Consider the following 27423-nt stretch of genomic DNA (forward strand, 5'->3'; position numbering starts at 1 on the left):
TTGTTTAACTAGCAACAAACTTTTTATTAACGATCAGTTCATTCAGCACAAATTGACATCTTCCACACAAGTCGTTCTCTATGCTAGACTGTAATAATCTACATCTGGGACAACTATGAAGCTTGCTTTGGTATCCTGTCACTTTAAGTCCTACTTGGTCATCCAAACCACCCTGTATAGTAACGTGTGACACTTGAAAAATATCCTTAAGCTGCTCCTCTAACTTAACTTTTTCATTTAAGTTCTAAAAAATATTTTTGTTTAAGTATAACCTTACAAAACTAAAGTCTATCTAACTTACCGTAAGTGTTTGATATTTTTTATCTTCTAACTCCACCAAAACATCCAAATGAAGCGTATTAGCATTACTGTACGTTTTATTTATTTCCGTTCTGATATCTAAAATCAAATTCATAGCTTCTTCTAACTCAGGATTCTTCCAGCTTTCGCTTGGCTCGTATTTAGGACTGGTAAAATATGACTCAGAACTTTTCTGAGGCAAATGAGCATACAATTCCTCAGCTAAATATGGAACGATACCAGCTACGCTTCGGGTAATTGTATGAAATATCTGTAGTAAAGTGTACTGAGCCGATTTTCTGGCTGAGCCTTTTTCAGGGTCACAATATAGTCTGTCCTTGATTGCCGTGAAGTATAGGGCAGATATTTGATTGGTTAGAAACGGGAGCAAAGAAGTGTTGATACGATGGAAATTGTATGATTCTACGTGTTCTTTAATCTGAAATAAAAAATAAAATAGAGTGTGTCTTAGAGAACGAAGCAGTTCTTAGTGTTTTTTGATTAAAATAGTGTCATAAAAAAAGTCCGCATAGTATAAGTCTTTTTTAATGAAAGGATTTAGATTAAACTCTTACTTATAATCAAAATAGACAAACCTTAGGATATAAAATGAAGGTCCCAAAAATATACGAACCAGATGTAAACAGAAAATTACTATATCAAAGTACCGTATGATCGACAAAAGAAACGGCGTTAGCGATGGCTATGAAATGAAGATCGCTGTCATTTTATATGGGGATTGCCATTGATGTTCATCTTAACTTGTCAGTGGCTAGAACTGTTTATTATGCACTTTTTGAGTCACACCTCAGATATGCCCTTCCATTCTGGGGTACGTGTTGTGCGACTCAATTTGACTGCATTTTCAAGCTCCAGAAGAGAGCTGTTCGATATTCACTGGGACTAAACACCAGAACTCATTGCCAGGACTTTTTTAAAAAATTAAAAATATTAACTCTTCCTTCCTTATTTATATTTGAATCTGTTTGCCTAATACGTAAGCATGATTCAGCTTCTCAAGAAAGATCATCTCACACTTATCCACTCAGGAACGCAGAGCAAGATTTTTATCTACGCACCCCACGCTCAGAGTTAGTTAAAAGTTCAATATTATACAATTCGAAAAAAATGACAATCACCTGCCATTTGAAATCAAATCTATAACATCATTTTCTTCATTTCGCAAAGCATTGAAATCTTATTCACTAGACAAGGCTTTCTACGCCGTAAATGACTTTTTGTCTATTTTGAATATTTTGATAATCTAATTTGATCTTGTAAACACTGGTCTAATATTTATACTATGCTATTACTATATTTACTATAAACTTACTAAATATATCTTTGAATATATTTTTTTAAAATATTTTTGAATCTTATTTTTATTTTTTTATTCTTTGACATTGTAAACATTTATAAATGTTTATTTTAAACAATAAGACTGATAATGTAATTTGTGTACATGTTTTGTATTCTCTTTTGTTTGTTTACTTTACCTTTGTCTACAAATTGTAACATTTTTTGACAATAAAGGCATTTATTTATTTATGTATTCATTTCCAAGCCAACTGGACGGCGTTTTTTTTCGATCAAACGGTATTTTCTGTAGGCTTGGTGCATTCTCCGCCTGATGTACCACCATCGGAGAATATCGTAAACAACCGGCATATGCGAACACACGCATTTAAATAGGGAGTATTCGAAAAATTTATTACATAATTATTCTAAAAGTGTAAAACACGCTCTACACTACGAGGAGAACTCTTCGAAGCAGGTTAAGGTCACGTTTCGTCGCCCAACTTTGTCGCATTTCGGTTTGGCCAGTTGTTTTGACCTACTTCGGTTTGTCTCGGCCTATTTTAGATTCTTTTAATGAAAAAAACTAAAAAAAACTAACTGTTGCCTCGTTGAAATTTGTTTTGAACTATTTCCAAAACATGGCGGTATCTGTACCCGAGGCAAAGGACTTTTTTTCATAAATCCCAATGAAATAAGTTAACCTAGACGTTTCTAAAATATCCGTTGTTAACAACCAGACTTACATCTCTTAAGATGATGCACTTTACAAAAATTAAAGATTATGGGTTAATAAATTAAAATTCAACCAATATTGAAATCCTGAAAATACATTTTGTTATGTAAATGTTTGTATGTTTTGTCTTATAAACGTTACTTAAAAAATTACCTACCTCTTCAGAATATTCAGACAGCAAGTGTAACATGTATCTATCAATAAGCAACAAATTTTCCTCATCTGTGCCATCATATTCATACCCATTCAGACCTCCCAAACAAAACCTCATTGTATTACGAATTTTTTGTACTTCATCTTTAGATCGGGTTAAGATGTTGTCACTAATTGACGCTAATGACACTTGATTTGCATGACATGCCACCCACCATCTAAAATATTATTTAAAATTAAACTATTTTAGATAATTTTACATTTCTTAAGATCCACATACCTGAGAGTATCAACTCCATAAGCATTGTTTCCTTTTTTACCCCTTATAACTTCCTCCGGATCAACGACATTTCCCAAAGATTTTGACATTTTCACACCGTTTTTGTCCACAGCAAATCCATGTACAAATATCGCCTTATATGGTGCCTTGTCTCTTAAGGCTACAGATGTCAGTAAACTAGCCTGAAACCATCCTGTAAACTGATCAACACCTTCTAAGTACAAGTCAGCTATTTGAGGTTCTTCCAAAACACTTGACCACGAAATTCCACTGTCAAACCAAATGTCTAAAATATCCTATAGAAATCAAATTATCTCAATGTTATTTTATGTAAATCTGATATAGTTAGTACCTGGCCCTTTTCATAGTCTAAACCATTTTCTGTATATTCCTTTGGTAAAAGATCACTAGTAGGTAACGTCCACCAAAAATCAGTTCCATGTCTGCTCAACTGGTCAGTAATATGATTAAATGTATTCCTGAAACATTTTTTTTTGAGAGAAACATTTTTTTTACATTCTTTTTTTATTACTGATTTAGTAAAACTTCTCCAGAATTTTTATCATAAAAAACAGGTATTGGCACACCCCACTTCCTTTGCCTTGATATACACCAGTAAGACCTCTTTTGAATCTGATTAATCAGAACTTTTCTATACATTTCACTCTTGTGTTCTGGTATAATTTTTACATCACTTAATAGTTCCTAAAATATTCACTAATATAATTATTTATAATTATATTTTTTATAAAACGCTTACAGTGGCTCTATGTTTTACTCTTTCAGTGTCAAGAAACCACTGTTTACTAGCTTTAATTATCACAGGTTTTTTGGTTCTCCAATCATAAGGATAGCTGTGTTCAATGGTGCTTTTGTGCAACAAGTTATCACCTAAGAAGTTCAATACTATGTCGTTACCTTCTGTTAAGACGAATTTGTTTACGAAATGTTCTCCGGCCTCTGTAGAATAATGTCCTTCATCATTAACTAAATCAATCTAAAAATAAGTGTTAAGATATGAGTCATATGAGTAACTTATACAAACTAAATGTAGTTTGTCAAATGAATAGTTACATTAATTAAAGGTACTTCAATAATTAAATTATTCTAAAAATAAATATTCCCAACTAGCAAATATAGTTCCCAGTCCTTTTTAAAATGTCACTGCCCCTAAAGTATAGTTCCTAGGCTGACTCTGCCACTTAAAATGTTACTCTATAAGGACTAGTCACTTTGAAGTATATTTCGAGAGTGACCGGTTAGTGTCTACCTACCATAAAAGTGGAAAATAAACACCCTGATTGCAAGTGACAAACATGTAATTTAAAGAAGTGGCTGGAACTACCCGAATCTTCGAATATGATACGATAAAAGACCAAAAACTTTATAGTAACTTTTCAAAGTAGGGGTTACTAACAAGTGCTACCATAATGCCTCCATTAAGTTTTTGTTTCTTTAATTTAAATTACGGGGTTGTCGCGGCCACGACACCTAGTTACTTCTAATTTATAGTAGCATTGAAAGTAGCAAAATGGTTACTGCTACCTTCCTAGGTTACTATAAAGTAGCCGTCGTTCATCCATTGCCACTTAAAAGTCACGGGGGTCAAAAAAAACGGCTACTTTATAGTGACTGTAACTTAATATACCCTAATAAATGTAATTGCCTCAGATTACATCATGTGCTGCTCTGTTTAAGTGTTTTCTTTTACTTGCTTTTAAGCTTTATTGAAATTTTGTAAAATGCCTAAGATGAATAAAAAGAAATTTAGATATTCTAGTACTTTCTACCGAAGAATTAAACAAAAAGAATCACTGCGAGCCGATGCATCAACATCAGAAACAAAAACTACATCTTTCTATAATCCTACTGATGAACATCATAAATCAGGTAGTGACTGAGACATTTTTGAAACTGTTTCTGATGATGAGTGTAGTGTTAGTTCATTTGAAACTGAATCTCAGAGGAGAACTAATTTGAGAACCAACAACAATATAAAACAAGAGCTAAAAGAGTGGGCGTTAAAATACTCTATACAGGGTGTTTCAAAACAAATGCGAAAAACTTCAGGGGGTGATTCCTTGTTCAAAATAAAGGGTAGGTTGCTTTATAAACGTTGGGTCAAAAGTCAACCATTAGGGAGATATCGCGGTACAAAGATGGCGGAAAAATAATGTATTTATTTATTATCTTGAAAACGAAAAGCGATACACTAATGAAATTTTATGGAAGCATTACTGTTATGCAAAAACACACTTTCTGGTAATTTGTTCACTGCACAATGCACAATTCCATTGTATATTACATGTTAAATGAACATGTACCCAAAAACAAGATCAAATAAAAATAAATATTAACTTATCAATAATCAGTAAGAAATTTATACTTACAATTGTCATATTATTTCTGTGAGCAACAAGAAAGTCCTCAGGGCCATGAGCAGGAGCAGTGTGAACCAAACCTGTACCTTTAGCACTAGTAGCATGATCAGAATGTAAAAAATTACATACTTTCTCTTTATATATAGGATGAAAATATGAAGCTTCATGTAACATCTCTCCTAGAAATCACAGTATACATTATTACTGACTTAAATATTATATTAGACTCAAATAGTAAAAAAATACCTGAATGTACTCCTAAAAGTTCATATTCACAATTGGTTTCTTTAGAAAAAGATTCAAACAGTTCAGTTGCTATAATGTATAAATCTTTATCATCTGGATCAGGCTTTTTAATTAGGCAATATGATAAAGAATTGTTATAACAAATTGCCTGATTGCTGGGCAGTGTCCACGGAGTTGTCGTCCATATAACCGCATACACCCTGTATATAATGCTACAGAATGTTGTTCAATTATTGGAAAAATATTTAAATTACCTTTTATCATTTAAATTGGGAACCTTAGGAATATTATTTATTTCAAATCTAACATAGGCACTAGGGCTAACATGTTTTTCATTATATTCGAGTTCTGCCTCTGCCAATGCTGTTCTAAAAATGAGCTACAATATACTTATGTAAAAACTTTATAAATAAAATACTACCTAGAAGATGGGCTCCAGTATATTGGTTTAATAGCCCTATATATAAAATTATTTTCATACAATTTATAAAACTGATTTAGCTGGTTCTTAACGTAATTTACGTTTTTTGTTTCATAGTGATTGTTCCAGTCTCCCATGACACCCCATGATATAAAGGATTGCTTTTGTTGCTTAATAGTTTTATCAGCAAATTGTCTAGCTAAACCAGAATTAAAGATAACTACTTAATTATACATTGTTTAAAAACAAACCTTTTGTTCTAATTTCAAGTGCATCCAGCTTTGAATTGTTTGATAAAGCTTTTAATTCAATCGGAAGACCATGACAATCCCAACCAGGTATGTAATTTACTTTTGTTTTACTTAAAACTTTGTATCTTAAAATAACATCTTTGAGAATCTACAAAAACATATATTAATTAGTTACCTACTATACTATTCCTGTAATCTAATAAATTACTTTATTGATGGCATGTCCCATATGAGTTTTCCCGTTAGCATAAGGAGGGCCATCATGTAGTATGAATTTTGGATTATCCAGGTGTTGATCTTGCCAATTATATAACTGATTAAAGGGTTCTGACTACAATGAAAAAGTAGTGAAGGTTTATTTAGAATATAACAAACTAGATATTGATGAAATTACCTTTTCTATTTTTTCGTCTCTGTCTGTTAATTTATTTCGTTCTAACTTTAGTGGAAATTGTGTTTTAGGCAGTAATACTGTATGACTGAAAGAATTCTTAGTAGAGTACTTAACTTTACTTATTTTATTAATTTTAATATATATTTTTAACATATTATAAAGCCTTTTAAACTTTAAAGTTTGTAAGTTAGGTTATGGTAAGTAGGTCTTTTCTCCACAGGCTTTCGTAGATCAAATAAACCAGAGATGTATACCTGGTTGCCTAAAATATTCGAGAATAAAGTGGAAAATCGGAAAATCAGCTGCCCGCATCAATTTTCACTCACGAACGCCATGTTTACCTCATTTCCAGTGGAGAATTGTTGACCTATCCCTTATAAAACGGCATGAGAATTAAAGGATATTGCAATAACAAAGGTGCGTACTTGTAATTATCGTAATTGATCAAATTTCCTCTATTTTGTAAGCGATTTTCCCTTGCACGGCGAAAAGTGAAAAATCTGCATTTTTTCCAAGGTTATTCACCTTTTGAACTAATATCTAGTTACACAAATTTTGCTAGACCAGTTTAAAAATACACTTTTTATGTGTGCCAAATTGTTTTTTGGTTGTAACCTTCGAGTTATATTTAACTGGCTTCATGTTTTTAATCTGTTTACGGAATATCTGGGGCTTCACATCGTAATTTTAAACAGAAAATTTAGTTTAAATTTTCTTTTTCCAGTTCTTCCAGAATGACATCGGAGGTGATGACAAATGGCAAGAAAAAACTGGACCCAGGTAGGACGACAGGTCCTAGTATGTTTTCCTTTTTATTTTATTATATTTTTAATTTTTTTTTATTATTACATACGTACGAGGTATTAATGAGAATTGTATTATTTCAGCACTGACAGATCTATTTAGTAATCTTCAAAGAGCCTCAAATTTGCCTACTACCGATGAAGAACTAGCTTTCCTTAATGATCTCTTGCAATCGAAGGAACTAAATGCCTTAGTAAACATACATAATAAAATATTAACCAATGTCGACCGCAAAAGGTTTGTCTTTCACAAAATAATTTAGTTATACATGGTATTTCTTTTGACAGAACTTTTACTAATTCCAGTTGTAGATTTTTTCCAATACCAATACTGTCTGATAGCATGCAAGTGCTATCTGATGTGCTTGAAGTACTTCTTAGTCGACCCGCCATGAGTCCCGATTGCAAAGAATTGTTTCTGATGTTACAGAGGCCCCATTTGCAGGTATGTACCTTCAACTTAAAAAAGGAAATTGAAAAAACAAAATACTTATACAGGCTTGTTCACATACGACATGGAGTATTGTAGCTAAACAATTAGATTTTTACAAATTTTAAATTTTGGGTTCGTTGAAAGACTATTAGAGCTGCAATCTAAAAATATTTTTACAAGATACAGAGTGTCCCAAATAAATAAAAAATATCCAAGTTGCATTTTTTTAAATGGAAGGTAAATTTGATTAAGGTTTATCACACTTAAACCATAGAAGATTATTTTCTTTTATTTATGCTTAAACCTTAGGTTTTTGAAATATTTTCAATTTTGTGAAATTGCAGTGAAAATTTTAAAGCTTCATTTCTCCAAGGGTTTCAAAGTTTTTAATACTAAATATTTACTGAGGTTTATTTATCGATCAGTTATTGTGTTGCAATAATAAAAATAATACTACCTCATACAGAGTGTCTAAACATTTATTTTAAATAATTTCTAGCTTTAAACCGCCATAACTTTTTTTTCATTTAAATGGAACACTCTGTATATTTTAGGAGAATCGGATGCACAAATTAATTGTCTATCAAATTGTATAATGCCTTTTTTTACCTATCCCTTCAAGTTTTCATAGAAAATGTATTTTCTTATAATTTAGACCTCATTTATAAATATACCCATGGAATATTGACATTTTAGATTGTTTTTAAAGCAACAAATGTACAAAATGTACAGGTGCTAAAAACGAAAATATTACTAACCCATTTGTATACAAAAAGAAAACTATTTAAATCTTTATAAAGTATACCATTAATTATTTCATATAATATACCACCATTATTTTCGCCCAAATATTAATTAACTACATACTTAATTGTGTTAGTTAATAAATTATTCTAAATAAAAATGGATTTGAATCAGAAATTAATATAATAATAAAAATAAGCATTCGTCAAAAAGTGAAATAAAATTTTTAAGGTGTTACTTTTTACTACAGTCTAATATATATAAAATTTAGTTTTTTAGTATTTGGAGCAATTATTATCTTATTAATCAACGCAAATAGTCAGTTAATGTAGTTTGAGTACTGGAATCGTTAAAAAAAGGACCAATATTTTTAATTAAACAGTTTTTTTTTTATTTTTTAATGAAATAAACGAACTATATCGACAATATTAGTATCTGTATCTTTAAAAATTTGTTACATCTTTAAAAGTAATCTAAAATGTCTATGTTCCATGGGTATATTGATAAATGAGGTTCTCAATTATAAGAAAATGCACTTTCTACGAAAACTTGAAGAGGTAGGTAAAAAATGGTTTAATACAATTTGATAGACAATTAAATTGTGCATTTGATTCTCATAAAATACACAAGGTGTTCCATTTAAATTAAACAAGTTATTGTCGTTTAAAGCTAGTAATTATTTAAAATAAATTTTTAGACACTCTGTATATGGTAGTATAATTTTTATTATTGCACCACAAAATTTAGTAAAAGAAATACTTCAGTACAATATTTGGTTTTAAAAACTTAAATACGCCTAGAGAAATGAAGCATTAAAATTATTACTGTATTTTGACAAAAACCTAAATATTTCAAAAACGGTAAGATTAAAATGCGGTAAACCTTAATCAAATTTACCTTTATTTTACTAGTAGAAACTAAAAATGTAATAATATACAGGGTGTTCCATTTAAAAAAAAATACAACTTTGATATTTTTTATTTATTTTGGACACTCTGTATTTTGTAAAAATATTTTTAAATCGTAGCTCTAATAGTCCTTCAACAAACCCAAAAATTACAATTTGCAAAAATCTAATCGTTTAGCTACAATATTCCGTGTCGTATGTGGTGAACAACCCTGTATACAATGTAACAGTGTAAACGTTTTTTGAGCAAGTCGGCTTTGGTTAACAGTTAACTAACAATGAATACCAATAGTACCTCACAATCGAAAAAAAAAACAGTGTCATAGTATCCTTTGAAATGACAATAGAAAATTTCTGTTGGGTCAACCTTATTATTATTAAAAATTTGTTAGAAATTAAAATATTTAAATGAAAAAAGTAAAACTTTTTTGGTACCGCTAATTTTTACAAGCAAATATATAGAGCAAAAATTATTCTTTTAAAATATATTTGTATTTTTTTAAAATTTTTTATTAGTTCTTATCCATTACAATTAATTCTTATTACCAATTTTTAATAATTTACATATAGCAGTCGGGCTATTAGGAATTATTATTAATTGTCATTTTAAAGGTTACCGTGATGCAGTTTTTTTTGATCTTATGCTATTTGGTCTGGGTATTGATCCAAAACTATTTTTAAACATAAAGGCCTGAGATCTTAACAAGATCTATTGAAGTGTTTGTGTTAATCAGAATAATAGGTTTTGTTTGAAATAGCTAGAGGTCTTATAAGACATATACAGGGTGTGGCAAAAAGTCTGCAACAAATTGCATTTTTTTATTGACAATTCATTGAGTTTAATATAATTATAGTTATACAGTATGTCCCCGGATTGTATATACAAGCAGAAAACGTTTTTATTATTAATTTTTTGAGAAAAATGGGTTTACGGGTTTGCTTTAATTATAAATAATCATATATTATTATGCTATTTAAGAATTCTACTTTTATTTATTATGTTTCCATTCGTAGGGTTTATTATGTGCCCATGATTCTGTAGCGCAAAAAGATTACTATCCACATTTACCTGACATACCGGTTGAAGAGGACGACAGTGAAGAAACCGTCAAAATTGTACAGCTTGTAAAAAGTAACGAACCTTTGGTGAGTGATTTATATTATTTACATTATATCCACACTTTTTATCGGCAAATAACTTCATACATGATTCAATACTGACACAGAAACTATGGTAATACATATTATACAATCAACTAATAAATGCAGAAGTCAGTGTTTTTTTGCTTAAATCGCAATTTTTCTTTTTTGCAAAGACTGGTGCTCAAAGCGCAGAACCCATCGTTGTAAGTATTCGCTCCTGAACAAACATCAAATCATTTCATGTATTTGTTTTCACACACGCCAACTATCTTCGCTATTCTTGTCTGCCTGGGCCCTGATTCTAAATCTTTGCGACCGTCGAAATCGACATTAAAATCGAAATTAGAATTGAATATGATCCTTGTGACGTCATCGCTTTTATTTTTGCCAGAGCTAGTCTGGACAGGGCTTATTTTGTTCACGAGTAGTCCGAAGCACGGTCATCGGTCATATAATGGCTTACCTATGTAAGTCTACAGAGGCTGTGCTAAAGCACTGAGAGTCTGTTGGGCTCTTACACGACCGCATATGCCTTAGAAATTGGATAATAAAACTGAACAGATTTTTAGTATTCCAAGTAAAATATATAGATTGTTAAAATCAACTCACAAGGAAGATACAAAATTGAAACAATATATTAATTAGTCCAGTCATCTTAGGGGTTTCACCTCGGAATTAGAGATAACCGGCTGTAAACTCATATAAACCTTTATTTTAACATTCTAAAACATGTCTCAAAACCTACATATATGATAGCGTGTGCGCGACTTGTAGATAACTGAGGTCAAAGGTCAAAAAATCGATTTTTTGCGCATTTTTTGCAAATATCTCGTTCCCTTTCACATTTACGCTATTTGTATTCATTATAAATATTGTAGAGGATAAAATCCTCTACAATTTTTGTTTCAAAAATTTGTTTGTACCTCACACCGTTTTTGAGATAGAGGGCGGTGAGCGCGCAGTCTTTCATTATGTACGGTATCATTCAAATTCAACCTGTAGTCTCGGTCAAAAACACGCCGTATAAAGTCTGTTAATCATTAAAAAATATATAATTATAAATAATTTACATTTTTTCATAAAAGATCATATTGAATAATAATTTTTTTCATAAATTAAGTATATCTTCATTTAAGAACACTTACCTCTTTGTACAATTAGAAAATTATTAACAGAAATACTTTAATTACATTTTAATTATAGTTAGATTTATACCAATTACATTTTAAGTAGAAAATAATTTAGTACATTTTCCATAAAATTTTCTTAAAAAAAGTTGGAAAAGGAAATGTAAAAACTGAAATATATTCTTTCAAAAGTTTTGATAAATATCCTCGTTTGAAAAAACACATTTTGTTTCTGCACGCAGTGAGTCGCTGTGACACGAGTTCTGTGGTCTTCAAAAAAGAAAAAAAAAACTTTTGTAAGAACACTTATTACAGTTGAGGGTTGGAACCTTTGGTGTTACACAGCAAAATAAAAACACTAAATCACTACAATACACCAAAACACTTTTACTTTTATACTGGACGCGCGTTTCGCTAACCATGTTAGCATCATCAGCAGATGATTATAAACTAAAGTACAATCTACAAGTTGAGCGTTTATATACTCGCTCAGTGGGCATCGAGTGGGCGTGGCAAAATCTAATAATCTAGAGTCCCAAGAGTCCCAAGTAGCAAAGTTTATTTTATAAAGGCTGTATAAACAGCTATGTGATAATTTTTATAGGATACCTCAATTCATATAACGTGCTATAAGACCGTAATATGATAGCTTTACAACCAAAAAAGGCTCATTTTTATACAACCGTTTAGTAGTATAGAAGTTCTATAAAAAGGGTATACAACTCTTATGCAACTATTTTACACAGCGTTATATAATTATTATAGAACTTGTTTTATTGTGTATTACGTGGTCACATCTAAGAAACAGAACAATAAAAACGTTTGATCATTTAGCGAGGTAAAAGAGTATTTTAATTTTTACCGAAGAATATTAGGAGCAAATTATATTTTAAGCGTGTCGTAAAATGAATCTAGAGGATGTGGATTGTTAAAAAGGAGACTTTACTCGATAATGAAAATGGCGGGTAGAGCCAGAAGGTACAACAAATATGTAATATAAAAAATCATTAATAGGGTTTGAAAAGTAGGGACAATTTTTGTTGCGCCGAAAATTTTACTGGTAGATTATAGGTATGTATTTGGCAAAAAATTAAAGCGCTTTAATTTCGATTAAGGTTTACGTATAAATTTAAACAATAAAATAAAATAAAATTTTCAAAAATTCTTGTTTTTAATTTAATTAAACACTTTATTACTGTATGTGCGAATCTTATCTCAAAATAGTTCTCAAAAATAACATTTTACAATTTATTTTGATGTTTTTAATTTTGCTTCATATAATGGCGGCTATAGGCCATACAAAAATTCTGCCTTAAACATGGCGAATTATGATGCAAGCATTTTATTATAAACGAATCCCTTAAATAAGTCTTTGCTGTAAAATAAAACGGTATAGGATAAATATCTATCATTACGCAGAATTTTCAGGCACTATAGAACTATTTTGGACATATTGAGATTTGTGACAAATAGATGTTACCAAATCTCATTTGATTAGTATTTAAACTAACAAACATGATCAGATTTTCATGCATTCGTGCACGCAATGCATTTCATGCGTGCCTGACGACTGAGCGGCAACCTAAGGACTTGGAAAAACAACAATAAAACAATACAAACATTACTACAATAAAACTTTTACATCAACGTGGAAACAATGCTTTGAAGAAGCCAGACAACTCGAGAGATTTTGGCTTTTGGGAACCCAGGGAATTCTCGGGATTATTTGCCGTAATTTCGAGGAGTTTTTCCTTACATGCTCTTTATAACTACCACTGCGTTTTTTAACTTTTTTCCAACTTTGTCCAGAATTCATAATAGCTGTGATTGATTATACTCGTACGTAGATATTACTTTTGCAACAACAACAATAACAAAATAAATAACTAGGTATACTATTTAATTTAAAATGAGGTTATATTATACATTACCAGTTTTATATTGCAGATATTACAGCGAATTTATTTTGTTAATCACAATTTTATCATGTAAGGCTATATAACTGGTGTTGTATACAGAACCGTAGTTTAACGCAATAAAACATTATATCATACAACGTAATACAACTTTAATAAGACAAGTTTAAGTAACTATTATATGATCTTGTGACTACTAGTTATATGAATATTATAGAACTCTTACATGGTGGGTATAAAAGTCTAATATAAAATAATATGTTTGTTATCATATAGCATTGTCTTATTGAGTGTTATATCATACTAAATGAAATTATCGTTTAATGCGTTATAGGATACGTTGTAAAAACCACTAGAAAATAGTTTAATATGACAACTTTAATTAAAAAACAGAAAGGTCGAAACCAAACGCTTATTAAAATCAAGCAGTCCTTAAGACAACGCTATTCGACTGTTATAAAATAATTCAATCCTTTTAGAATTTCTTTTTGCTACTTGGGGTAGTAGGAACAAAGAACTTGAAGGAATTGGACCGTTGTCTCTGTTCATACTATCTTTACATTTCCTAATTCTGATGCTTTCATATGCATCTAATTGCCTGTAATTTGAGACTTGTTTAATTAATTTTAAATTATTCTTGTTCAATGTTCTTTATCAACAATATGTTCGGCAACGCAAGATTTATACGGTCTACCATATCTTATCTGAGCTAAATGTTCTTTAAATCTAGTTAATATTGATCTTCTAGTTTGCCCAACATATTTCTGATTACAATCTTTACAAGAAATTTCATAAATACCCGACCTTTCCAGTGGAGGTGTTTTATCCTTTGGATTACCTAATAATTGTTGTAATTTATTATTAGCACTATACACAAGTTTATAATTGACATTCTTAAAAATTCCTTTTAGACCACGGGATAACTTTCTATCAAACGGTATCGAAAAATATTTAGACGTATCTTTCTCCATTTGAAAAGTCGAATTTATTAACCTATACCTACGTTTTCTAATTAATTTATCAACTAGTGAAGGTGAATATCCATTACACTCAGCTACATTCCTAATGTAATCTCTTTCTATTTCATATCTTTCGTTGGAAAGTGGGAAACTAAGTAATCTATGAACTAAGAAATTTAAACTAGCCATTTTATGTTCAACACTATGATGTGATTCATTAGGAATATATCTGTGTGTGGTCGTATTTTTCCTATAGATATCAAATTCCAGGCAATTATTAGTATTTCTAATAACTAATACATCTAGAAATGGTAATCTATCGTTGTTCTCAATGTCATGCGTAAATTTAATGGAAGGAAAACGATTAGTTAACTTAGAAATAAAATTATCTATGGTGTCTGAATGTGTGTCAAAAACAGCAAAAATATCATCCACATACCTAAACCATACGCTTGGAAAATACTCAAACTAATTCTTAGCCTCCACTTCAAACCTGCTCATGAATAAATTAGCCAAAAATGGAGACAATGGATTACCCATTGCTGTACTTTCCCGCTGTTCAAAAAAGTTGTTATTAAATTGAAAACAATTTTGTTTCATACATAACGATGTAAGCTCAATATATTCAATCACAGCTTTGTTGTCGAGACCATTTGCGTTCAGTAATTCCTTCAAGTAGCCTAAAGTATGTGGAATTGGAACACTTGGAACAACGAAGATACATCAAAGGAGACCAAAATTTCACCTTCATGCAATGTTATATCTTTAATTTTGTTAATGAATTCAATATTATTTTTAACTGAGAAAGAAGGTTCATGGTCAGGTAAATTTTCGAACTCCCTTGAGAACCATTTTGCCAAATTATAAGTCGGAGAACCTACAGCCGAAACAATAGCATAGACTTGTCCGGTTTATGAATTTTAATTAATTAATAATTTAAAATTAATTAAACAAGTCTCAAATTACAGACAATTAGATGCATATGAACGCATCAGAATTCGTAAATGTAAAGATAGTATGAACAAAGACAACGGTCCAATTCCTTCAAGTTCTTTGTTCCTACTATTCTAGTGGCGGAAATCTAACTGTTACGCTCAGTGGGCTCTGACTCGGTTGGCTAGATTTTGCCACGCCCACTCGATGCCCACTGAGCGAGTATATAAACGCTCAACTTGTAGATTGTACTTTAGTTTATAAAGACCACTTGAAAAACTTCCGGATTTGGATCAACTTGCTGCAGCATTTCAAGATGAAAACTGTCCGGTTCAAATATTATTTGAGAATGGAGTGCGAACTTTGTTAGCTTAATAATGCTCCAAAATCTGAGAACAGCATCGATCATCTTCGTTATACACAATTCATCAAATCAACCAAACTGAATAAATCTGTGTAATTATCAAATCTTTCACCAACAAGTGCAGCAGCTCACCAACATTTTAATCGTGTTTACTACCAAGTTCAGACTTGGTTAGGGTATGACTTAGAATTCCAGGACTGGGGTTGGATAATGCGTAATGAATTCCTGGAACCTACCACTACTATTCTACCTCCAGCTCCAGAAAATTTGCTGAACACAATATTCTGCAACTGCAAGAATGGTTGTGGTTCGCGATGTGGATGCAGGAAATCAGGGTTGCCGTGCTCTTTAGCTTGCGGCCAGTGTAATGGGCAAGCTTGTCTTAATGCTTCACCCTATCAGAGTGATGTCAATGAAGATGGTACATTTGACCCCGAAATCCAAGAAGGCTTGGAGACAAATGTCGTTGAAGATGAAAATGAAGAAGAATTTGAAATTCCACAACGACCAGACGACGATGATGAAGAAGAAGAAGAAAACTAAAAATAAGAACATGGAGTTCTTTTTAATTTTATTCCATTTTTTAATCTCAACCATGAGAAATGTATGAAATCGTATTTTTTAATAGACATATAAATTAAAAATGTATTTCTTGTCTCTTTATTTATTTAAAATGTAATTAAAGTATTTCTATTAATAATTTTCTAATGGTACAAAGAGGTAAGTGTTATTAAATGAAGATATACTTTTTATTAGATCGATAGATAAATTAGATATACAATTTATGAAAAAAAAATATTATATTCAATATGATATTTTATGAAAAAATGTAAATTATTTATAATTATATATTTTTCAATAATTAATGGACTTTATACGGCGTGTTTTTGACCGAGACTACAGGTTGAACTTGAATGATACCGTATATAATGAAAGAGTGCGCGCTCACCGCCCTCTATCTCAAAAACGGTTTGAGGTACAAACAAATTTTTGAAACAAAAGTTATAGAGAATGTCATCCTCTACAATATTTGTATTAAATGCAAATAGCGTAAATGTGAAAGGGAACGAGATATTTGCAAAAAATGCGCAAAAATCGATTTTTTGACCTTTGACCTCAGCTATCTATAAGTCGCGCACACGCTATCATATGTAGGTTTTGAGACATGTTTTAGGATGTTAAAATAAAGGTTTGTACGAGTTTACAGCCTGACAGGTTATCCTAAATTCCGAGATTCCTACCCTATTTCGACTAAGACTAGACTATATTGACTGGACTATATTGTATTACCTAAGCAACTAAGACTAGACTTTCGACTGGACTATATTGTATTACCTAGGCAACTACTATGCAATCGAAATTGGATGAAATCTTTGAACAGATTGCCTTATCCGATGATACGATATTAATTTTATTGGTTGAATTTAAGTTAGAATACTACGCAGTTTTTAAATTTATTGCGTTTTCGTGCCTCCTCATTGGATGTATGCTTTGCTTGTGATTGGTGTCATTTTATATTTTCATTTCCATAGCGATTTCGCTGTTCTACTTATTGTCTAAGAGCTATATAGCAACGTTTTCGAGAGAGAATTTTAAGACAGCTGGTTCTTTAATATATATTTTGTTGTGCTCTCCTGAACAGAGTGCGGACCGTCTGGCTGCCGGTAGACGTTGCGTTCACTACTACGCATCCATATCTGTATTCAACATCTGTTCAATACTGCGCATCACAAATTCGCCCGGTATTTCAGGAACTCAGGAGGCTAGGACAAACATGTGTAGCATATCTAGTTTCATAAAAAAATGTATCTCTACTCACTGTAAACGAGAAATCACATAAAACACACGAAAATGGGATACCCTGTACACATGTGATGCGCAGTAGTCTACCGGCAGTCAGACGGCCCGTACTTTGGTCAGAAGAGCATAGCAAAAGATATATTAAGAACCAGCTTTCTTAAAATTCCCGTTTTCCCAACGTTGCTAGCTCTTGTACTATTATGTTTTTATTAAGTTTAGATTAAATTTGTCAAAAAAGTGTCAAAACGTCCGTTATCGTACGATCTTTCTCCGTTGACATAGCTGACGTAAAAAAATTATGGATGAAAAGTGGTGCGAATACGCTAGGACCAATCAGAGTGCCTTCGGACCTTCGTATCAATGGATAACGGATGCATGAAAATCAAGCTTAACACTTTAATCGAAAATTTTTGATTGTCGAGAGATTGAGAATCAGGGCCTTTATAATGATCGTGGTATTTTCATTTAAATAAATATTTTTGACGCACGACCCCTCATTAGGACCATAAAGCATTTGATTGGTCATTTTACTTTATTTTAATTTATTTTGTTATCATGCTTAATATAAAATTGTTTTCGGCGAGCTTACGGCCTTTACAAGAATGGGATGATAAGTATGACAATGGGGATGATAATAAATGACAACAGTTTGAATAACTTATCATCTCAGTCTTGAACGCTTACTACCTCTGTCACATATCTTTATATTATATTACACCCTATTCTGTATAATTTACTTGTTTTATTTTTTGCACAAAATGAAAAAAAAAACAGTTTGAGCGGATTCCAAAATGAGCTTTGTCTTGACTGTCTCCGTTTTATGTTTCCAGTAATGCAAACCAGTATTAGCGCATTATAGCGACCTATTTTATTTTATTGACGAACAATTTATACAGGGTGCGACAATAAAAACCGACGAGCAAACAGGAAAGATCGTCATAGCTAGGGTGATGCACGGAGGAGCCGCAGATAGATCAGGACTGATCCACGTGGGTGACGAGGTGGTGGAAGTGAACGCCATCAGCGTAGAGGGTAAGACACCCAACGACGTTCTAACTATTCTGGTGGGTGGTGGTGATTTTAAATCCTGGAGAACATTTAAGGAAATATGTTTTTAATAATCTTTTAGCAAAACTCCGAAGGCACGATTACTTTTAAACTGATTCCTGCTGAAAGTAAGGGCAATGTGAGGGAGAGTAAGGTTCGCGTTAGGGCGCATTTCGATTACAACAGCTGTAACGATCCGTATATACCTTGTAAGGAGGCAGGTTTGGATTTTAAGAAAGGAGATGTGCTGCATGTCGTGTGCCAGGATGATCAATACTGGTAAGTAGGAACTAAAACATGACCGACAATATCTATGGTAACCGCAAAACAATTTCCGATGCACCTGATCAACTTTGAGTGACAAGCGATGGCGACAGCACTGCCAGATTGTGATGGATTGAATCTTAATTTAAATGTGACAAACAATATAGTTATTATATCATTTTTAAAGATTTTTACGTTTTATTTCTAATTTAATAAGTAGTATTTTAGTAATTAATTGATTTATTTGTTTTATAGCTTATTTTACTATTACTATATTTACATATTGGCAAAAGTCCATTATGAAGATTATTCTAAGCGTTATTGAGGGTTATTTATTTATTTATTGATGTTCATCTTACAACGCCATAAGTGGTAATAACAAGTAAGAGGGTGCTATTAAAGCACAGACTAATAATCACAGAATTGAATAAAAACTAACGTAGAAATATCTTTGAAAGTGGTGTAATGTGCTTATCAATCAAACTTACTTCTCTGATTGCAGTCGTAAAGGGCCTTTATTGTCACGTTCTCGTTCAAAATAGTTTATCAGGGAAGCTACAAGCTCTTTGCTTCGACTGTTTAAATGCCTTGGCATATTTTCAACACACAATTTCAAGAAATGCAATACAAAAACTCGAAAATTTAGTTTTTAAAAAACCGTTTGTGCTTAAAAGTAATTTTTAAAAAAAGACTATGAAAATAGGCAAAAAACGAGAATTACTCACAAAGATTTAACAACAACACGATATTATACAAAATAATGACTGACATTAGGATAGTTGTCAAATAATAAATGGCAACGTTGCTGAAAACGGCGCAATGTGACCAACATAGCGATAATAAAATTCGGTTTAAACTAAAAAATTTGCATCGGCAAAAATTTGCAGTTTTAATCTAAATGAAATATCTGTTACAATCATTTGCTCTATAAAGTCAAATGAAGAGTTGCTCGGTATCTTAAATTATTCAACAAATTTAAATATTTTTGCCAAAATTTCATTCAGTCAGGTTTGTAGACTTTAGTGTCAATGTCGATACGATTGATGACGTGCATCGGAAAATGTTTTGCGATTACTATAGTTGCTTTTAGATTGTTCTCGATCTGCTCTCGTTTCTATTTAGATCTTCTTTGTTTGCAATTTGTCAAAAATAATTAGGATACGTTTGACTTATTTGTTTCAGTAGCGTATCCGATATTTTTATTATAAAATAATAATTATAACTTATCTATATTAATTGGAAATATATTTTTTAACAATTTTAAAGTGAACTTGCCCTGCATTATATTTGTACATTTTTTAAATAAAATTAAAGCAGCTCTGATGAATCGGAGTTTAAGTAAAACCTATATCAATCCCCCATTGCGCACCACCTAAGTTTTTTGATGTGCTTCTTAATTTTTTCATTTAAAGATTGAAACTAACGTTTATCATGTGTATTATAGGTGGCAAGCTAGAAAAGAGGGAGATAGGCATATGAGAGCAGGTCTTATACCTAGCAGGGCGTTGCAGGAAAAACGTATCGTCCACGAGAGGTCGTTGGTTGGCAGCGAGGAGGAAGAGAACGGTAAATATTTATATTCGTAATTTATAACATTTTTGTAATTAGAGAAATATTATTTCTGATATATCAAGGTGGTGCCCAAAACATTCAGAATAATAGTATATTGTTTTATTAGGAGTAAAAATGACACTTTTCGTGGCGAGGCTTACGTTTGACATCCAGGACATACAGCCGTGGCACAAAAAGTTATTTTTACTCCGATTAGAATGTCATTTTTTTCAAATGCCACAAATAATTTTTTAAACAATTTCAAACGTTCCAAATAATATAAAAAAAAGTCATACCTTTTGTGTAATTATATGTCGAGAAACTATGGTTACGCTCGTTGAATTTGACACTTTATGTCAGTTTAATAACAGATTTTCGTACTTTTATGCTTAGGCGTAAAAGTGCTCTACTTTTATATCTAAGCGTTAAAATGACTTTTTTATATTGTCAATAACGTCGCAAAAATTAATACTTTTGTGACGTTTGAAAAAAAATGTGTATACTGGTCACTAGATGCGTCTCAAAAGTGGCTCACCCCTGTAACTTTTTTTATTTTTTCAAATACAAAAACGAGATTTGGTATGTTACTATATGACATTAATTAGGATTGATTGACGAATTCAGTTGTGTTTTGGTCACTTCCTGTTTCACCGGAAATGACTACAACTTTTGATTTTTAAATGGCACCCTCGGTATATTTTTACTTAATTCCACAGGCGGCTTCAGGGATAAAACTGAGCGTTTGTGGAGACCTTAACATTATTTATAAATATTGATTACGCATTTCTTTTCCGAATAAAAATATTCTGACACTGTAGTAGTCTTTCGTGAATTGACTGTACAACCTCTCACCTTGCTAAAAGAACTATACGGCCTGCTCGCAGGGCTGTGTCCTGTTTCAGTAGTGCCCGAGGACGGCCTCACCTGCAGCCCCAAACCTACACCCTGCCTGATCGTGGCCGACACCGCCAAAAACAAAACCAAGAAGATCATTTACGAGACGGCGGAGAACGACGACTTCGACCGGGAGCTGATCGCCACCTACGAGGAGGTGGCCAAGCTGTACCCCAGGCCGGGCCTGTACCGGCCGGTGGCGCTGATCGGTCCGCCGGGGGTAGGCAGGAACGAGCTCAAGAGGCGGCTGATCGATACGGATCCGGAGAAGTACCGAACGCCTACGCCATGTAAGTATTGTTTATTCTAATAATATAATAGTAGTACAAGGTATTCTTACACGGTTCCTGTGTACTTAGGACACTTATTTATTTATTTATTAGTACACTCTATAGTCTGACAAACGACAAAATCATTGACAGTTATAGATGTGTCTGTTATTTCAATTTTAAAGTAGTTTATTTTATTTTACAAAGAAATAAATTGGTACAATGGGAATGCAAAATGGAAATTAATAGATAAATATTTAAAATTTTAGTGACAATGATTACAATTACAGTTGAGGTTTGGAACCTTCGGTGTTACACAGCAAAATAAAAACAATAAATCACCACAATACACGAAAACACTTTTACTTTTACACTGGACGCGCGTTTCGCTAACCATGTTAGCATCATCAGCAGATGATTATATATTGTATTGTGGTGATTTAGTGTTTTTATTTTGACAATGATTACGTTAAAATACTATAAAAAATATGTATAAAACTCTTTGAATAAAAAGATTAGATTAAGGAAGGAGTATAATGTTATCCATGGATTCATGCAAGGTAGACGGACAAAGGGCCCTAGGGTGGGGATCCTTGACAGTTCTGTTTGACGATTCATTTGACACAGTTGAATTTGATTTGAAATTTTGTGGATTTGTCAGTCTTTACTGAGCTTATTTTATGATATATATTATTTATTCTACTACTGATAGTTGTTTAAAGGCAGTAAATCTAGAAGGAAATTACGGCAGAACTTAAATTAAAAATGACCCTATTGCAATTTATTAAAAAAGACTGTAAAATAGTTGGTTGTGTAGCGTGCGGTAGATCTCGGGCAAAAATCAATGAAAATAATGGAATAACTTTTTGTTAGTAAGTGACTATATACATACGTGTAGTAAACCGATCATTTATGAAATTCGCTTAAAATTAACTATAATTATATATTTTTTCTTGCATTTTTGATTTTATTTACTACTTGTCAAAGAATTTAGATACGTCAATTTGAATTACCTGCTTCAGTAGCGTTTCGGATGTTTGTGTTAATAAACAATTATTATAACTTATCTGTTTTTATTAGAATTACATTACATAGGTAATCGCTAATCTCAAATCGCTCTTTGAGAACGATTGTAAAAATGGCGTCGGATTACCAATCGGAGATTATTCATCGGAAATTTTTAGGTGCGTTCAGAATATGATTAGTTATCGATTACTAATCGGTGGCGTCTGCTGAATGCAGCCTATACCTTGGATAGATGAGTCTGTCATTTTTTATTTTTTTTAAAAAGCAGTTGATTTTATTTTACAAAAAAATAAGTTGGTACTTATTTTACAAAGAAATAAGTTGGTACTTACTTATTGATTGTAGTATTTATTTTCAGTTAACATTCATTCATCATTTATAAAAAAAGTAAGACTTTTTATTCAATTTGTTATAGTTACTAGCAGACCAATAAAACCAGGCGAAGTAGACGGTAAAGAATATTTCTTTGTCACCAGAGAACAAATGGAGGAAGATATAGATAAAGGAAAATTCATAGAGTATGGAGAATATAAAGGAAATTTATATGGTAAAGATTCTAGGCTGGATTTTTACTACCTTTTTTTTAACTAATCAAAAAAAATAATAGGTACCAGCGCTGAGAACGTCAAAGACATTGTAAGTGCCGGTCACGTGTGCGTTCTCAACCCTCATTATCAAGCTCTGAAGATTCTGCGCACTCCTCAACTTAAACCCTATATAATTTACATCAAACCTCCTAGTTTGGAGGTGCTAAAAGATACGCGGATGGCCAGTCACGCAAGAAGTACCTTTGATGTCAACAATTCCAGAGGCTTTACGGTAACTTTTTTTAATAGTATCAGTCGGGTTTTTTTGTCGGGATTATGTTTAATATTAATATTATTTAACTACTTAATACTTGTTCTAAACTACATATAATGTAAATTGCATTTGACATTAACAAGTAGGCTATAGGTTGAGCAACGATAAAGCGGCGAAATTCAATTTTTAGAGAACATAATGGTGTCCTCCGAATTGTAGCACAGAATAGTAGGTTTGAGGGCTTAAGTACCATGTTTTTTATTAGTTCTGTTATCAGAGTTAGGTATTTTTTTCTATTCTATATTGTATTATAGTTTTTTATTAAATCTTTTATGTTTTATCAATCTTTTATATATTTATCTTTAACATGTGTTGTTTATAGCAGTTGTTATTGTTTTAAACTCGACTTTAATCCTAAAGTTAGGGTTATGTATAAAACACTTGTTTCAAGCCCTGTTTTAAGTTGGCCTTGTGGTCGAAATGAGGTCGCATATTAATGTGTGCGTGTGTCTGTGTTTGTCTGATTTAGTATTTAAGTTTAGGTTTAAGAATATAGAAACGTGTAGATAATAATTGAAAAACGCTCATAATAATAATAATAATAATCTGGCTAAATGCTGAAAGGCGACTGGCCATAAGTTGGAAAAAACCCTTTTAAATTATACAGGGTGGTCCGAACTGTATTCCGGAAACTTCGGCAGCATATTCTGCAGATAAAAATAAGTAAAAAAGTTCGTATTAATGTATTTCCTAAATGTTTCATTTTTATTTCGATTTTTTTCAAATAATTTCTGAAGTAACGTCAACATTTGGATGAAAATTAGTGTCTGGGAGTTTTTTGACATGAGAGACTTGATTTTGATGTATGATATATGTCTTCTACTTGTAGAGGGCGCCACCTACATATTTTTTAACTGGTTTAAAGAGTAATAACTTTTTGTCCGTACCTGTATAAAACTACTGAGTAAAAAATATGCATTTACGACGTTTTCCTCGTAAAAAAGGTCTCTTGGTAAAACTCGCTACGAGTAATGGTTCTTGAGATATTTGGAATCGAAATTATCAATACCTGTCATAATTGACATAAATTAAACATAAACATGTTGACTAAATAGTTATTAGATTGAAATCATAAATTTGAACTGTTTTTGTGGTAAAAGTTCATCAGAAACTGTTTTATTATCATTTTTTCGAAGAAAAATTTATGATTAATTTTAAAAAAATAAAAATTTATCAAATTTATCATTTCAGTCAAATAACTATCTACTCAACATGTTTATTTTTTTGTCAATAATGACATGTATTGACTATTTCCATTCTAAATATCTTGAGATCGGTTGTTCGTCGCGATTTTTACCCAAAGACATTTTTTGTGTAAAAAATCACGAAAATGTTTATTTTTTTACTCAGTAGTTTTATACAAGTACGGACGAAAAGTTATTACTCTTCAAAACAGTCAAAACGCATGTAGGTAGCGCCCCCTACAAATAGGAGTTATATTGACATCAAAAGCCAAATTGCTCATGTCAAAAAACTCCCAGACACCAATTTTAATCAAAATATTGACGTTACTTCAGAAATTATTTGAAAAAATCGAAATAAAAATGAAACTTCTACACCGTGTATCTCCGAAACTAAGCATTTTAGGACATACATTTATACGAACTTTTTTACTTATTTTTATCTACAGAATATGCTGCCGAAGTTTCCGGAAAATAGTTCGGATTACCCTGTATAGTGTAGATGGCATTCAAAATTGAGAAATATGTTGAGTAACTGATAGTAGAGCTGTGGAGGGAGTAGGCCACATAAATTGACATTTTACTTTGCGTATTTTACAGGAGGATGAATTCAAGGACATGATCAAACACGCAGAAAGGATCGAGTTCCTTTACGATCACTTCTTCGACGAGACCATTGTAAACGATGACTTAGTTACCGCTTTCGGTAAACTATTAGCAGCAGTAAATCGTGTAGAAACAGAACCTTTATGGGTACCGGCGGCATGGGTCCAGTAAATTACTCTTTTCAGGCTGTTTTACACTATACAATCTTTTATTTAAAAATGTTTTAGTTTAGTACAAATTAAATTATATCAAAAATTGACATGTTCCTAAAAAGGGATGCGTCAATTTATATATAAGTGTTGTTTAGTAGTAAAAACACTATAATTTCAAAACACATTTTATATTTTTCAATTTTTTCGATCGTATAATTTCAGTTCTAAATCAATAAAATTGTACAATCTAAAAAGTTGTAAATATAAATAATATTTGTAGTGTAAAACCGTTTTTAGAATACTCTTATCATACTGGTGGTCTGTCATCAGTACTTTCGTTATTCCCAAAGTTACCGCTTTCGAGAATTATTGTAAATAGGCCTTAAATTGCTATGTATTTTTTCAGACTGTTATCTAGGGTAATTAGTTAAGATTTTAGCCGTTTTAGCGCTGGTGGCCAATATTCCAAATGAGTAACATGAGATATGACTGGTTTCTGCTTCTGATATTAGCTTATAACTTTGAATATAATGGTCTCTTTGGTGTCTAATGGGCTGTGTGTGACAGCTAAGTGTCAAGCTGAATGAGATCATATAATTATGGAGTCTGTTCATTTTCACAAAGTGGTGGCTCATGATAAAACTTGATGTGATAAACAAAATTAATATTGAACCACTATCAGGAGAGATCGTAGTTCTCTTAAGAGTAAATTTAGACACTAGTTAAGTGTGTCGGTAGACAGCAGTTGTTGGTAATCCAACTAAACACAGTAGGTCTTATCTACTTTGTTTACTTTAAGGACGATTGGACTTATTCTGTGCGAGTAAGAAAGCCAGATTGTTAGTCAGCTGACTGGTTTGTGACAATATAACATTCAGATGCAAAAAAACGCAACGGAATTTTTTTTTTCGTCAAGTTTAAAGTGTTATATTTTATATTTTTAGCTTTATTTTCATGATTTTTTTAATGATAACTGTGTATGTAAAAATATCAACTCTAATTCATAAACTCAGTTTTGTATAAACTTTAGTATTTGGCTGATTATACAGGGTTAATTGAAGGTTTGCTTTTTACCTTAACTTTAAAACACCTTGTGAAATAGTTTCGTGAGTCACTTTTCTTAAAACATTATTTTTCGACCAGAACCACCTCTCTTGGGCATTTTGTGTTTTGACTCATATCAACACATGTCTTGGTTAATTTTTAAGGAAGAAATGAACTTGCCTCCAACAATTTGCAATTTTTTCAACTATCATTACTTTATGATGTTATTTTTTCATATCAGAAGGTGACTTTGATGACTATTGCCTTATCGACACTGTATTAGAACTAGAGATGGGAATTCTAGTTCTCTCCTTGGGAGGAACTAGTTCCTTAGTTCTAGTTCCTCCAGAGAAATAGTTCTTTGAACTAGGTCTTTAGTTCACAATAGTTGCCGACTAACATTGACATCCCCCTTGCTTGTTAATGCATTTTGTTGTCAGTCAGAACTATTCACAGTATGATCTGTATAATTTTTATAATGTACGGAGATATAACGAGACGTGTAATTGTGTATGTTAAAAAAATATAGGTAAGTTTTATTGCAGATAAAAAAAGTAAAAAAGAAACTCAAATCAGAGTTTAAAAAATTATATCACAAATCAATTGGAGCAAATATTACAAAAATTTTACGAAAAATTGCATTTTTCCTCACTTCAAGCTTTTTGTTTTTGTCTAAAAATTCAGAATATCTACTTCGTTTTATAAGATATTTCTTAATTTTAGGGACCTAAAGTAAAACATTCCCATAAAATATTTAAAAACAAACTAAAAATCAAAAACAGTATCCACGACGATTTTCTGTGGTAATTATGCCGGCTGTGGCAATAGACAAGGCCTAATCCATCGTAGTCGCCCTGTATTATATCTCGGATCTGCCGACTGAATAGATTCCCGTGAACTAGTCTTTTAATAGTTCCTCTATGTCCGGATCCGATAACATA

The 27423-nt window shown here is 31.8% G+C and overlaps 2 protein-coding genes across 8 annotated transcripts; one reads left to right on the top strand and one right to left on the bottom strand.

Annotated features, from left to right (window-relative positions):
• Window positions 1-6875, bottom strand: LOC115887586 (isoleucine--tRNA ligase, mitochondrial). Its single transcript, XM_030907047.1, has 15 exons — window positions 6800-6875; window positions 6459-6720; window positions 6273-6395; window positions 6065-6212; window positions 5814-6012; window positions 5647-5760; window positions 5393-5592; window positions 5156-5325; window positions 3526-3762; window positions 3298-3470; window positions 3118-3244; window positions 2766-3061; window positions 2490-2703; window positions 302-739; window positions 1-244 (listed from the first exon to the last, which is right to left on the bottom strand). Exons 2-15 carry the CDS (start codon window positions 6609-6611, stop codon window positions 5-7), a joined length of 2832 nt encoding a protein of 943 aa, XP_030762907.1. The 5' UTR covers window positions 6612-6720; window positions 6800-6875; the 3' UTR covers window positions 1-4.
• Window positions 6744-26385, top strand: LOC115887587 (MAGUK p55 subfamily member 7). 7 transcript variants are annotated; one of them, XM_030907048.1, is made up of 13 exons: window positions 6744-6875; window positions 7183-7256; window positions 7346-7499; window positions 7568-7706; window positions 10360-10491; window positions 10662-10691; window positions 18484-18651; window positions 18717-18913; window positions 20343-20464; window positions 21334-21633; window positions 23054-23185; window positions 23246-23457; window positions 25281-26385. In XM_030907048.1, exons 2-13 carry the CDS (start codon window positions 7193-7195, stop codon window positions 25455-25457), a joined length of 1827 nt encoding a protein of 608 aa, XP_030762908.1. In that variant the 5' UTR covers window positions 6744-6875; window positions 7183-7192; the 3' UTR covers window positions 25458-26385. The 7 variants fall into 7 exon arrangements, with proteins under 7 accessions (XP_030762908.1, XP_030762910.1, XP_030762911.1 ...); XM_030907050.1 differs by having other exon boundaries at window positions 7574-7706; XM_030907051.1 differs by having other exon boundaries at window positions 7183-7238.
• Window positions 26386-27423: the final 1038 nt, after the last annotated feature.

This window comes from Sitophilus oryzae, unplaced genomic scaffold, assembly GCF_002938485.1.
Source record: "Sitophilus oryzae breed Bouriz unplaced genomic scaffold, Soryzae_2.0 scaffold_578_pilon_pilon, whole genome shotgun sequence".
Classification (NCBI taxonomy): Eukaryota; Metazoa; Arthropoda; class Insecta; order Coleoptera; family Curculionidae; genus Sitophilus; species Sitophilus oryzae.